We start from the raw sequence: 13,257 nt of genomic DNA, 5'->3' as shown, positions 1-13,257 counted from the left end.
GTTATACCAAGTTCACTGGTGGATTGATATCAGTGGAGAAGGATAGGAGTCCACTGTCATTTGTTTTGACTGATAATAGGTACACTTTGTTTTAAAAAAAAAAAAAGTAACCTCTGACATTTATTTTAAACAAAGATACATTACAATTCCTGCGGATCTCACTCGATAGGGTTCCACTGTTTGGGAGCTGTTTTTTCCTGCCGCTCTGACCTGCATTAGGGTGAATGGAGCCTGGTGACAGACTGATCATCTGTTGCAGAGCGGCTGTTTGACTCATTACAGTACATTCAGGCACTTTGCAGGGCTCACTGGCCGTTTGTCACGCCAACAGATGGATGAATCACTGACTATCCCCTGCACACTGATAGCTCCAAATGATTTGAGTCTTTCACCAGACAGACAAAAAGCAGTACAGACTGTGTATGAACAGCAATACACTCCTATCAATTCCAGTTCAGAAACACATACGTACTCTTAGACACATTTGTCAGAACAGACCGGGACACAGTGCACTTTCAAATACATAACATTTGATAAGATTACGTTAGATTAATTTAAGCACATGTTAGTCTTGTTGTAGGGTTGCTATAATTATTAAAGGTGTTCTATAAGAAATGCAGTTCTTTAAGGACTTGACATGTACAGTTTAAACCATAAAGTGCACATACTCAGCTTCGACGGAATAGTATTGAAACACTGCATCTGCCCATAAGGCCACGTCACCTGTACAAATCCTTCTCTTTAAATGTTCTGTCTGATCATCCAAGTTTACTAAGGATAAAGAGTTTTCTCATTTAACCTGTCGTAAGTGGATACTTTTGAGTTATCTTTTGCCACTGACTATTTTTTGGAGTACAAAGTAGATTAAATGAAAACGTTTTTGTGGAAGGACAGTAACCATCTTTGACATTTTTTAACGTGTACTTTGACTTTTATGTTTGGTCAATGTCCCATCCCCTAACATGGAGGAGGTGGAATTAATGACCTATACTGCAGCCAGCCACTGAGACGGTTTGGCATAATCTTCTATCTTTATCATCTATGGACTATACAAATCTTCACAAGAGGTAAATTTGTATTGTCGTATCATTCTTCACTAATTGACTGGATACTGGATATATAGTTTTATCTGTATCAGTTATAAAATATCCTGTTGCTTCTTTTAACCGCTTTGTAGTCTGTCGGTAATCCTGATATATTATGTGCCGCATTGATGTATCCATTTACAGTCAGATGCATCTTGTAGTGGCTGCAGTTTGTTTTTCGATGCTACTCTCTGCTCAGATGGCCTCGATGACCCTCATCACCTCTGTGTTCAATGATTCCTCGAAATTGCAGCCAACTTTAGCACCAGGAAACTGATATGTCTCCTGTTCTTTCCCCTCCACGAACACACACGAGTTCATACGCGTACACACAAACAGACAGTTGTCACATGCTAGACTTTTTCCACATGTGCCAGCACAAACTGTACACAGACTCAGACACACATGCAGAAAACAAATGTGGTTGGGATAAAAGTAATCTTTCACAAGGCAGATATCTTTTTCTACTGATCGTGTAGAACAACACCGCCCTCTGCAGGTTCATTGGCTTGGTGCTCACCTCCTTGCTTTTCTTTGTGGGTTCATGTCGTGTCAGGACTCAAGCCTCATTAGTCACTACCCTTAACACTGATCTTTCAAATGGCCACATGATTTGTTCTGCATTTTCTTAAACTCTGACTTCTCCCTGAAATTCTGAAGATGATATATTTAACGTTGGGGATAAAAAGAATACGGCAATAACATTCAAAATGCAACCTCAACCCCAATCCTTATACCAACCTTAACCAACTCTTATACTAACCGTTATAAATCCTTATACCAACCTTAACCAACCCTTATACCAACCTTAACCAACCCTTATACTAACCTTAATCAACCCTTACCTTAATCAACCCTTATACCAACCTTAACCAACTCTTATACTAACCTTTATCAATCCTTATACTAACCTTAAACCTAATATGTAATAGTTTTCGTTGTGGGAGCCAGGCGAGTCTCTTTTTTAAAACTTGTTATTATACAACCACGTATACACAAACACACATTCAGATGTGTCATTTGACTGAACGGATCCAGAAACCTACATTACCACACAAGGCTAAGACAATATCTGTGACCAGTTTCTCATTCTTCATCACACTGTGAAAAGGTTTTATAACCACAAAAGGCACAACAACTCACAGATAAATAGTTAGCATTACGTAAAGAATAAGAGAAACAGGGCATGTGGTGTGCACACTGACTATTCAAGTATCAGCTCACCCCTGCTTATTGATATACAAACCTCTAATGAAAGCAAATTTTAAAAAAGCGAATTCAAAGAAGTAGTTGGTCAAGGATCAGTATCATCTAGATTAATTTCGCTATTTTATTCATAGGGGCTGATTCAGATATGACGAGGTTGTGGGTATGACTGTACACTGATAAAAGCCACTATAGACATTGTCCTTATTTCATGAATAAAAGCAGATGGTGGATCACAAGGACATTCAGCTACATAAGGTTAATGTGATTTATGAATATCTCTTCTTAGTAAACAGCTGAGTCATTTGTTATGATACCATTAAGACAAAAGAGCCATGACCCACATTTAGGCCTACTGCTCTCACAGCCTTTGTGTTTAGTTTTTTTGTCTGCCACACATACACACACTCAAAACATTCACAAACACACATTCACAGCTGCATAAAGGCTGTCATAATTGTTCTGAATAATTGATTGCCAGTGAAATTGCGTGGCTCTAGGGTTTCCATGGCGTCTTTGTCCCTGTTTCGGGTCGATGGGTGGTGAGGAAGAAGTGAACTTGCTCACCATCGTTCCAGCCGCTTGACACACACACACACACACACACACACACACACACACACACACACACACACACACACACACACACACACACACACACACACACACACACACACACACACACACACACACACACACACACACACACACACCTTCCCTGTAACGATGCAGCAGGTCAGAGCCCACCTCACATGCCCACTGGATGCTGGAATGACTGTTGCAGGAGACACAGGACCATGAGAGGAAGATGCCTCGAGACGGTCTGATCACCGCTGAGAACAACAGTAAGACCATGACCATCTTTATATTTCAAATTTAAAAACAAAATTGATGCTCTGCTTCGCGTATTTTTATATTGCGGGGCGTTTTTTAATGGAGGGTGTTTATCATTTGTACATGTTCAGATACAAAATTTCATAGATTTAGCTTCCATTATCCACTATATGTCTTTTTTATTAATTTTTCAGTTAGTGCCAACATCTTCACTAGGAGAAAATATTACAGATTATCAAAAATAAACAAGTCTGATTAGTTTTAGATTTATATTCATTTGTTTATTCTGGGACAATTCAGAAAAACAGGAACTTGATACTCATGTACTGCATGTAGGATTTCCAGCCGGGGCTAAGTGGCAATCCCTGTCTCTGGTGAGACTTTTCTAATCTAAAAAAAGGTCACAATACATTGTTGCAATAGAAATACAAATTAAAAAAAGATGTTGTCAAATGATCAGTCTCTGAGTTTGTAATGTGTTTTTATGATATAGATATATTTTGTGCTATATTTATTGAGTTTAGTGGAGCCTCAAGTTCAGTTATATGAAGAGAACATACATGTGAAAATGGTAAAGCTACTGTTTGAGTTTCTAAGTTCAATGATTGATAAAAAGCATCAGTCCACCACCACTAACACACATATACACTACTTTCTTGCGTCCCCCTTATTGGGCTGCATATTTGGGCGCTGGCCTCTGGCCCTCGTCTGTCTCCTCTGTCCTCGTGGGCTCAGCCGACCCGTCTCCCTTCATTAGACCATTGTTTGTCTCTTTTGTGCCCCTCTCCTGCACATGGCCGTAATGACCCGTGTGCTGGCCACTCCGGTTACACTAAGGACACACATCAAAGGGCCGACTACATAAATATCTGTTCAGTCTTTCAGTGGTCCTTTTTGTTCTCCTCTTCATCCCCTTTAATGCAGGACAATAGTGCCAGGTACACAATAAGTTAGTCATTCAACTCTGCCAGTGAAAAGGGTCATGGTGGTTTTTATAGCCATAATAAATGCACTGGATTTAAGGAGTTGAGGTCATCAGAGCAGGCAGTTGTTTGTAATGCCATGGAGAAGGTAGTTATTTAAGGAGTTATTTAATCATTAAAAATGCTAATAATACCAACAATAGGCTTTTTTGTACATAACAAAGTTCAAAACAAAGTCACTTTCCTTCACAGAGATATGATATAAAACAATGCAATAAAACTATCTAAAACTTAAAAGAAATAAAAAAACATATGAACCATGACGATGAGGTTATGATCACCTCATTTAACTGAACTACTCAGAGTCTGACTATAATGACGCAGACGATGCACTGATTTGATGCTATGACACATGAGGCATCTTTATCAGGTTTGGAAATTAATTCTGAGAATAAACTAAAACGTCTGGAGGACAAAATGTTTAAACTCTGAAGACAAAAGAAAAGTTGTCGTAGTGTAAAATAACAAATTGATTCCAATTCGTCACAAGCTGAGAGAAGTGAAAATTAAAAGGTTTTGCAAAACACTTTTCACCTTTATATTTTTTACATTGAAATTTCGTCTATTTTACAGGTGACATTGAACTGGAGTTTAAAGGTGAGTGTTTTTTTTTTTTTAGATCATAACATTAATCACTAATGCGTCACATGGTTTCGGATCACTTTTTGCTTTACAAAGTCTTCAGTGTCTTGGACCTGTTCTTCCTCCACTTTTCTCAGAGGCTTCACTGTCACTGCTGCCACCATGTATAAATATTGCTTCATGACCTGGGACTCTATTCAATAAAGACAATCCTATTTGCCTGTCTTTCATGACCTGGGTCCTCCTCTGTATGAAGGGGTGAATGTGGCTTGTACTGGTCGATAAGACAATATATAATACACTCCATTAATCTGTGCAGCATATTAATGGTTATTCTGCCACTGAATAAACACAACATTCACGTTTTACTGCAGGTGACGAGGATGAAGAGTCCACTTTTCAAGAGGAGCTGGAGAGGGGAAGACACAGAGGGAGGAGAAGGGATGGTGACAGAGAGAAAAAGAAGAGAGGGAATAGGAGGAGGAAAGGAGCATCTAAAGAAACGGTAGAAGAGGAAGAGGAATCCCAGAACAGGCTTGAGAAAAGAGAAAGGAGGAGAAAGAGAGCAAAACGCCATCAAGAAGCAAAAGGACGAGAGAGGGATGAGGAGGAGCAGGCCAAAATAATAAGTGGTAAGAAGGCAAAAACAAGGAAGAATGTCAAAAATGAGAAAACAAGAAAAGTGGAGGAAAAGGAGGAGGAGGAAGGAGAGGCTGAAGAAAGAAATGCAAAGGGAAAAAGGAAGCATGGAGGTGCCAAACATGAAGAGAAAAAAGACGATGGAGGTAAACACACAGTAAAGGAGAAAGCAAAGGAAGATAAGAAGAAAAAGCACAAGAAAGTAGTTGAAACAAGGTAAAGTCTTGCAGTTTCCTGTACTGAAGAAAACTCTTGGATCATGCTCATGTGGAGGTGCAACATTAAACCCACTACTCTTCTGTGTCTCAGTTCAGAGCAGGAGATGAGTGAGGAAGCCAATGAAGACAATGAGGAAGAGGATGTTGAGGAGAAGGAGTTGAGGCCAGAGTCTCTGTCGCCGGAGGAGCTGGAGAAACTGAAGGAGGCAGTGGACGAGAGGAAGAAACTGATCCAAAGTCTGAGGGGGAAACCCTGGCCAATGAAAAAGAAACTTGTCACTTTACGGTACTTTACTTTGCAGTATGACAAAAGCAGGACTTCATCCAAAATGCAATTCAAGTTATCACCTGTAAATCTGTGAATCATTCGCCTGCTCTCTTCCAGAGAGTCTCAGGAGTTTGTGGAGAAATATGAGGGCGCTCTGGGGAAAGGGAAAGGCAGACGGCTCTATGCTTACAAGGTCATGATGACCAAGGCAAGGAATCACTGACCTTTATATACAATATCATTTAGATCATGATGTAAAGGAATCTACGATGCATTTTCAATTAATTTATTTCTTATTAGAAATGGATGAAGTTTCAACGGGACTTTGAAAACTTCAAAACTGTTTGCATTCCATGGGAGATGAAAATAAAGGAGATTGAAAGTGGGTTTGTTTGTATATGTACAATACATAGATTGAGTTTCCCATTTAAAGTGTTGAAGTCATTAGTGTAATGATCATCCTTCCATTTATTCCCTCTGCCTCTCAGGTCATTTTGGCTCCTCAGTTGCTTCTTACTTTATCTTCCTGAGGTGGATGTATGGCATCAACATGATCCTGTTTGGTCTGACCTTTGGCCTCGTGATGGTTCCAGAGGTATGGTGCCATTTGTCATCAAAACGTCCTTATTATTATATTTGTCGTTCTGATTTTTGCAGGCTTTTGTTTGTTTTAAATGGATTTCTGCAACTCTTTAAATTCCACAAAAGTAAAAATGAATAAAATGCCTCTTGAGGAAAAAGCTATCTCCTTATTTAAGTATCATTTTATTGACTTCACATACTGTACAGTTCAAAATTATTTGTTTCCCTTTAAAGAGGGGACAATATTTTATCATTGTTGTTGTTACAGGCATTGATGGGAAGGCCCTATGGCAGCATCTCAAGAAAAACTGTCCCCAGGGCCGAGGAGGCCAGCGCCATGGACTTTGCTGTCTTATGGGACTGTGGGGTGAGTTGACAACATTCTAACCTCGCCCACTTTAAACAGCATTGTATGTTGCCTTGTTACATATATCTGATCGCCACTTTTTAAATAAAGAGCTTTTGCAGCACAAAGTTCGAAGTACAACCACAAATATGAAAATCTGTGATATTACGGCAACAGAAATTTGTATTCACAGGGTTATGCTCAGTATTCCGTCCTTTTCTATGGATACTACAACAGCCAGCGTGCCATTGGCTGGCTTAAGTTCCGTATGCCTCTGTCGTACTTCCTGGTCGGTGTGGGAACTGTGGCCTACAGCTACATGGTGGTCATAAGAACGTAAGTTAATCATGACTACAAACAATGAAGTGATCTCTCTGAGGCTCTGTGTTCTACTGAACCTGTGATGATCTCTTACTAAAGGATGGCCCGTAATTCCAATGAGTCGGGGGTTGGAGATGATAACAGCTTTAATTTCAGCTGGAAGATGTTCACCAGCTGGGACTACCTGATAGGAAACCCTGAAACTGCAGACAACAAGTTTGCCTCCATCACCACCAGTTTCAAGGTCAGTGCAGCGTTACTGTTTTTGACTTGTGTAGTAAGTGTTTCCATTTATGATACAATCATATACGTCCTCCTTCCTCTAAAGGAGGCGATCTTAGAGGAACAGGAGAGCCACAAGGACGACAACATCCATCTGACCCGTTTTCTGCGGGTGCTGGCCAACTTCCTGGTCTTGTGCTGTTTGGCAGGAAGTGGATACCTCATCTACTTTGTAGTGCGTCGCTCTCAGAAGTTTGCCCTAGACGGACTGGATAATCACACCTGGTGGGAAAGGAACGAGGTAGAAATGAAAGATGGAGAGACAGGGAATCATTTACACAGTGTGGTGTGGTAGCCTTTATAGTTTTTAAAGCATTAGTACAACAGGATGATTTTGAACATTTCAGTGTCCTTTCCTTTTTGCATTACTTTGTGGTGGAATAGTTTACTTGAGTAACACTCAAAAATCGTAACATCTTAGTACGATCATTTATTTTGTCACTTTTCCAATAGGAATAAACAACTTACACTTTATATGCTCAGTATCTGTATTTATATATGTTTGGGACAAAGCCACTGCGCTATGTATTGAGAGTTATAGGTATAAAGACTGAGCCATAAAAATCAAACGGTGAAACGCACTGCAAATCAACAGAACAAAATGTTTATATTGTCTAGCCTGACTAGAAACATAACAATATACTGACTCAAAAGAGGCTGTAAAAACATCTAGGCTGTCTATTTGCGTTGCCACATGTGACATGGGGTTTCTGAGAGCCATGTGTTTCTCAGGTAAACATGGTCATGTCACTGCTGGGGATGTTCTGCCCCATGCTGTTTGACGTCATCAGCGCCCTGGAGAACTACCACCCGCGCGTCGCCCTGCAGTGGCAGCTGGGTCGCATCTTTGCCCTCTTCCTGGGAAATCTCTACACCTTCATCATCGCATTGATGGACGAGATCAACCTGAAAGTGAGTGGGAGTGGGTGGGGACGTGTGAGATACTTTTGTAATGTCACATTTTGACTGATGTGAAAGCGTGTGTGTGTATTTCTGTCTCAGAGGGAGGAGGAAATGATCATAAAGTATAATATAAGCATGTGGGAAGCCAGTTTTTACAACAGCTCCGTATCAGGAAACAGCACTGCTCCTCCCATCATTATCCAACCTGCTGACGTGCCCAGAGGGCCCTGCTGGGAGACCATGGTGGGGCAGGTCAGTGTGCAGGAGTGTTTGTGACCTGTTATGTAGCTCTATGATGTAATTGTAGTTGCAGCATACAGGTATGGGTACTCAATGTGACTGCTTGATTATATGAGTACAAAGCAAAGACAGCTTTCATGTCCCACCACCATTTTCCAAATAACAAAATAATTTTATCTCATTTCAGTTCATTACTGTTTTTGTCTGTCAATCAGCGCTAACATGGCACAGGCAGTTTCTATCTAACTTGCTGCTGACATGGTTTGATTTAGTCTGTAGCCATTTTTAGTTGAGACGACTTTTTAAAACCTATGGATTATATCACTATTTATTTATCATGTCACCGTACATTGCAATGTTTGCCACCATAATCAAGATTGTATTCAACAATGATTTCTGTTGGAAATAGAAATGTGACCTTAGATTCGTATCACTTTTAGAAATGTTTGATTTATAAAAAACTACAAATCAGAAAAACACAAACGTCTTTTCACTCAGGCCAGGCCAGACAACTTTTTTTATTGATGGCTAGTGGGACATGAAGAGGATTAAAACAAATAAGATACAAAGTTACCAAACAATTACCAACCTTCCCTTTAAAGATGAAATACAATACATTTTGTATTGGGTAGGACATATACTTAGTTACACTGTGTCATTAGAAATAAACATATACAATCAACATTGCAACATGTTAACATGCATGTTACATATTGAAACATGCAAAGAAGTATAACCCCAGTTGATTGTCATGAGACAAACATCTATTCTATCTTTAAAATAATTTTACTATCAAATATATTGATTGTAATGCTTCATCCTCTGCAGGAGTTTGTCCGGCTGATCATATCTGATACCATGACAACCTACATCACGCTGCTGATTGGGGATTTCCTGAGAGCCGTGCTCGTTCGTTTTCTCAACTACTGCTGGTGTTGGGACCTGGAGGCTGGATTTGTGAGTCATCTTTTATAACTGATGAGTGTGCACATGAAGTTCAGGTGTGTATCATTTTGGTGCACCTGGCTGTGAAAAGATGAGTCACAGCAGAGGGTTATTTCTCTCTTTGATGTTGTTCGTGAAAGCCTTCCTACTCGGAGTTTGATGTCAGTGGGAACGTCCTGAGCCTGATCTTCAATCAAGGAATGATATGGTAAGAAAATGAAACATATCTCATTTCTGTGCCTTCACCAGTGTGATACAATACTGTGATGAAAAGCAGCACTTTGAGCCTCTCCTCCACTCCCTCTTTTCCTTGGCCTCCAGGATGGGCGCGTTCTATGCACCCTGTCTCCCCGCCCTGAACGTCCTCCGGCTCCATGTGTCCATGTACCTGCAGTGCTGGGCGGTGATGTGCTGCAACGTGCCACAGGAAAGAGTCTTCAAGGCCTCCGGATCCAACAACTTTTACATGGCCATGCTGCTGGTCATCCTCTTCCTGTCCACTCTGCCCGCCATTTACACCATCGTCACCATTCCTCCTTCCTTTGACTGTGGACCCTTCAGGTAATTGAGCTCCTTCGTGGGATGTGGATTTTACAGTGAGATGACTTTAATTCTGTCACAATCATTCTCCTCTCCTCAGTGGGAAAAAACGTATGTTTGATGTCATCGCTGAGACGCTGGAGTCCGACTTCCCTGCCTGGTTTGGTAAAGTGTTCAGCTCTGCTTCTAACCCCGGACTGGTGCTGCCCTTCATACTGCTCATGGTGTGAGTCAGCAAACCCCCAGCAGCAGACGTCATGAACATACATTATATCTTTCACACAGTTCAATGGGTTTTGCTTGTTTTCTTTTAGTCATATAGTTTCAGGTTTGATAATATGATGACAATATTAATGTGATTTAATTTTTCAGACTAGCCATCTATTACTTGCAATCCACATCCAAGAGCTACAAAGAAGTTAATGTGGAACTGAAGAAAAAACTACAAGCGGTAACCAAAATGATATTGATTATTACATAGTGATTTATGTGCTTTTGAATACATAAGGTTCACAATTAAGTTAAGAGAGTGGAAGAAAAAAATCAAATCTTTAAATATAGAGGGGACATTTAATTTCCAGACAAGTAAAGGTAAAAAAAATCGCAGAAGCTTTCTTGTTTGTTATTATATTTACTACATTTGCTTTTCCAATACAATTTGAGCAGTTTTGTAACTTTCCAACACGGTTTAAAAAACAAAACACAATGCACTGTGAGGTGTCTGGCTGACTGCTGTAAGTTGTATTAGTATCATTGCTTCAGCAGAGGGCAGCAGAGTAACATTTCTGAGTTTTACAATACATCACTCAGCACTGTGTCACAAGCTAAATAAAAGTCCTCTGACGAGTAATGTATATTTTCTTTAACTTTTTTTCTACATTTATAAACTAAAATAATTGATTGCGTGTCTCTTTCAAGCAAAATGAGGAAAACAAGAAGAAGAACAAACGAGCAGCGCTGAAGGCACAAATAGATCTGGAGGAGGCCAGAAATGCAACGTCACAGACTGCACAGCAACAACAAGAGAGTGAGACTTCACTTCTGTTCTTTTCTAAATAAATAAAATAAAATAAAATACTTCAATTTTATGACATCAATTTGTCATTTCAAGACTTATTTTACCTTAATTTACAAACTTTGGCCCTAGTCTCAAATTACAATAAAGTAGAATAAAGATTATTAGAACAGTCAAAGCTCTAGTTGAATACATCTGTTCTTAATTCTTCCAGTGCACTTTTCCTGCAATGTCAATAAGCTGCGTTATTATTTCCTACCCACATCTGAAATGCCTCCTATCTTGACCTTCTCTTTCAGCAGATGGAGACGAACAACAAGGCAGCAGTCAGAGGCCTCATCATGGCAAGAACGGACGCAACCCTCCGCCTCCTGTTGGAGACCAAGAACGCCAACCTCTGGCCACCAGGGCTCCCGTCCCCAGGCCCTATCACCACGACAACCACGGCACTCCCGGGTACCTGCCTGGGTTCTCTCAGCAAAGTGAACCCAGGGTGTACAGGGTGCCGAGCCTGCAGAGACACTGAGCAGTGACAACATCATGGCACTGACAGAGACTGAAAACAAAGCACTTTACTGAGAATTGATGTTCAGCTGCAAACTGTAAACTGAGAGGGAAGAGACTTGAAACACTAGTTTTTGTGAAAGGATGTATTCACAATTGAGAGACAAGCGAGATAAGTGTTTGTGAATACAGATGCAATTTTTTTTAACTTACATTTTCTTCAAATGTTGCACAATTCTTATGTCTGTCAGTGTTGTTTGAAACCACTAATCAGTAGTGAATTAAATCTGCAGTATTATTTTGAAATATGTAAAAGTGCATGTCTTTAAGTCAAATATGGGTGTGCAGCCTCCATCCAGAGAATACAGAGGTCTCCATTAACTCTGCTGGATTTACTCTTTCATATCAGAACAGCTCAATGCTCCAAATCTATTATTACCTCTGCCAAGGAGGTTATGTTTTTGTCTACATTTGTTTGTTTGTTTATCAACAGCATTATGGGGAAACTCCTGGACAGAAATTAGAATTTAAAATGTTCGTGTGGATCTGGATCAGAGGGCAGATCTAAGAATTAAAAAATAACCAAAAAACATTTTTGTTGATTTCTCAGAGACTAATTGATAGATTCAGGGGAGTGTGAGTATTTATGAGCGTGTGCAACTTGGTTCAGATCCAAATAAAATCTGGATCCGGTGAATTTAAATGTGGTTTCACAAGGGGACACCAGTGACATTCTAGATTTTGGATTGCATTAATTTTTCTGTATACTCCATTTTTGTCTTTAGAGACATATAGGATAATATTACATTTGGTTTCAATTTCCAATCATTTCAGTTATATTCCAAACTATAATCATTTTAAACTACACAGACAAATACATTTCTTTTGGCTTCATGGAAATTGAGTGCAGCAGTCACTCGATCTGTGACTGACAAGATCAATCACTCAATCTCTGAATTGACTTACTGAAGTCAGATTTTTAGCTGTGGAACATGTAAATAACTCACTAAGATCCAGTGTAAATCTCCTACTGGTCTCTCTCATATCATGTAGCGTGGTCGTCTAATGTGCTAACTGGATGACCGTCGGCGTTCCAGTAGCTGACTCTGATCTGCACTTGTACACTGAGTGGTCCTGTCAGTCAACCTGTCACTTAGCTCAGCTGTCAGTCCACGTGGTGCTGTGTCATTAGTCAAACTCTATTAACTGGAAATTCTATATATTGATTGTCATTGACAAGTCTTGTTCCTATTTAATTGAAATTTAAGCTCCACACAATGTAAGGGGTTACCTCTGAGGAATAAGTGCTGGGTCTAAATCATTCAAGACAACACGTTAATAAGCCCATAAAGCCACTGACATTAAATCACAGAGCCAATCAGATCCACTTCCATTGATGCTCATGATCAATTCATGGCAACTAAGCATTAAGTATTAATTCTGCAGTTATTTGATAGTATTGAAGAACGTCCCGATGATTTATTCTTTCCCCATGAGCCAAGGATTGTCAGTCACGTTATTTAATGAGGACTGAGGAGGCCCTATGAGGAGACAATAAATGTCCATCTTCTCTGTAAATTGGAGACTCTTTCCTACTCTTGTTTGCCCAGGTACGACCAACTATCTGCCCGCTGTTTCACCCTATTACTGGATTCGCTTTTTGGCTCTGTCCCAGTTTCCCTCCATGTTGGTACAAAGTGGCAGAAAACTGAGCCCTGACAGGATGCACGTGACCGGATATCTCAATATCAACTGTACCACAAC

The 13,257-nt window shown here is 40.0% G+C and overlaps 1 protein-coding gene across 2 annotated transcripts; it reads left to right on the top strand.

The window, feature by feature from the left end:
* Positions 1 to 2,916: 2,916 nt before the first annotated feature.
* On the top strand, positions 2,917 to 11,988 carry tmc1 (transmembrane channel-like 1). 2 transcript variants are annotated; one of them, XM_035166243.2, is made up of 20 exons: positions 2,917 to 3,136; positions 4,682 to 4,705; positions 5,065 to 5,545; positions 5,639 to 5,833; positions 5,933 to 6,023; positions 6,116 to 6,197; positions 6,304 to 6,410; positions 6,666 to 6,764; positions 6,937 to 7,079; positions 7,164 to 7,308; positions 7,393 to 7,587; positions 8,079 to 8,258; positions 8,349 to 8,501; positions 9,318 to 9,446; positions 9,575 to 9,642; positions 9,756 to 9,995; positions 10,075 to 10,200; positions 10,347 to 10,425; positions 10,893 to 11,001; positions 11,292 to 11,988. In XM_035166243.2, the coding sequence occupies exons 1-20, from the start codon at positions 3,100 to 3,102 to the stop codon at positions 11,513 to 11,515; spliced, it is 2,907 nt and encodes a 968-aa protein (XP_035022134.2). In that variant the 5' UTR covers positions 2,917 to 3,099; the 3' UTR covers positions 11,516 to 11,988. The 2 variants fall into 2 exon arrangements, with proteins under 2 accessions (XP_035022134.2, XP_035022133.2); XM_035166242.2 differs by having other exon boundaries at positions 11,289 to 11,988.
* Positions 11,989 to 13,257: the final 1,269 nt, after the last annotated feature.

Source organism: Hippoglossus stenolepis, chromosome 9 (genome assembly GCF_022539355.2).
Source record: "Hippoglossus stenolepis isolate QCI-W04-F060 chromosome 9, HSTE1.2, whole genome shotgun sequence".
In the NCBI taxonomy this organism is placed as follows: domain Eukaryota; kingdom Metazoa; phylum Chordata; class Actinopteri; order Pleuronectiformes; family Pleuronectidae; genus Hippoglossus; species Hippoglossus stenolepis.
This window is presented reverse-complemented; position numbering and strand designations above follow the sequence as displayed.

Excerpts from the sequence above, each read along its gene's own strand:
- tmc1 (XM_035166242.2), top strand. The coding sequence starts at position 3,100 with ATGCCTCGAGACGGTCTGATCACCGCTGAGAACAACA. Across the intron at positions 6,024-6,115 it reads ACAAGGTCATGATGACCAAG|AAATGGATGAAGTTTCAACG; the intron begins GCAAGGAATCAC and ends ATTTCTTATTAG. Across the intron at positions 9,996-10,074 it reads TTTGACTGTGGACCCTTCAG|TGGGAAAAAACGTATGTTTG; the intron begins GTAATTGAGCTC and ends TCCTCTCCTCAG.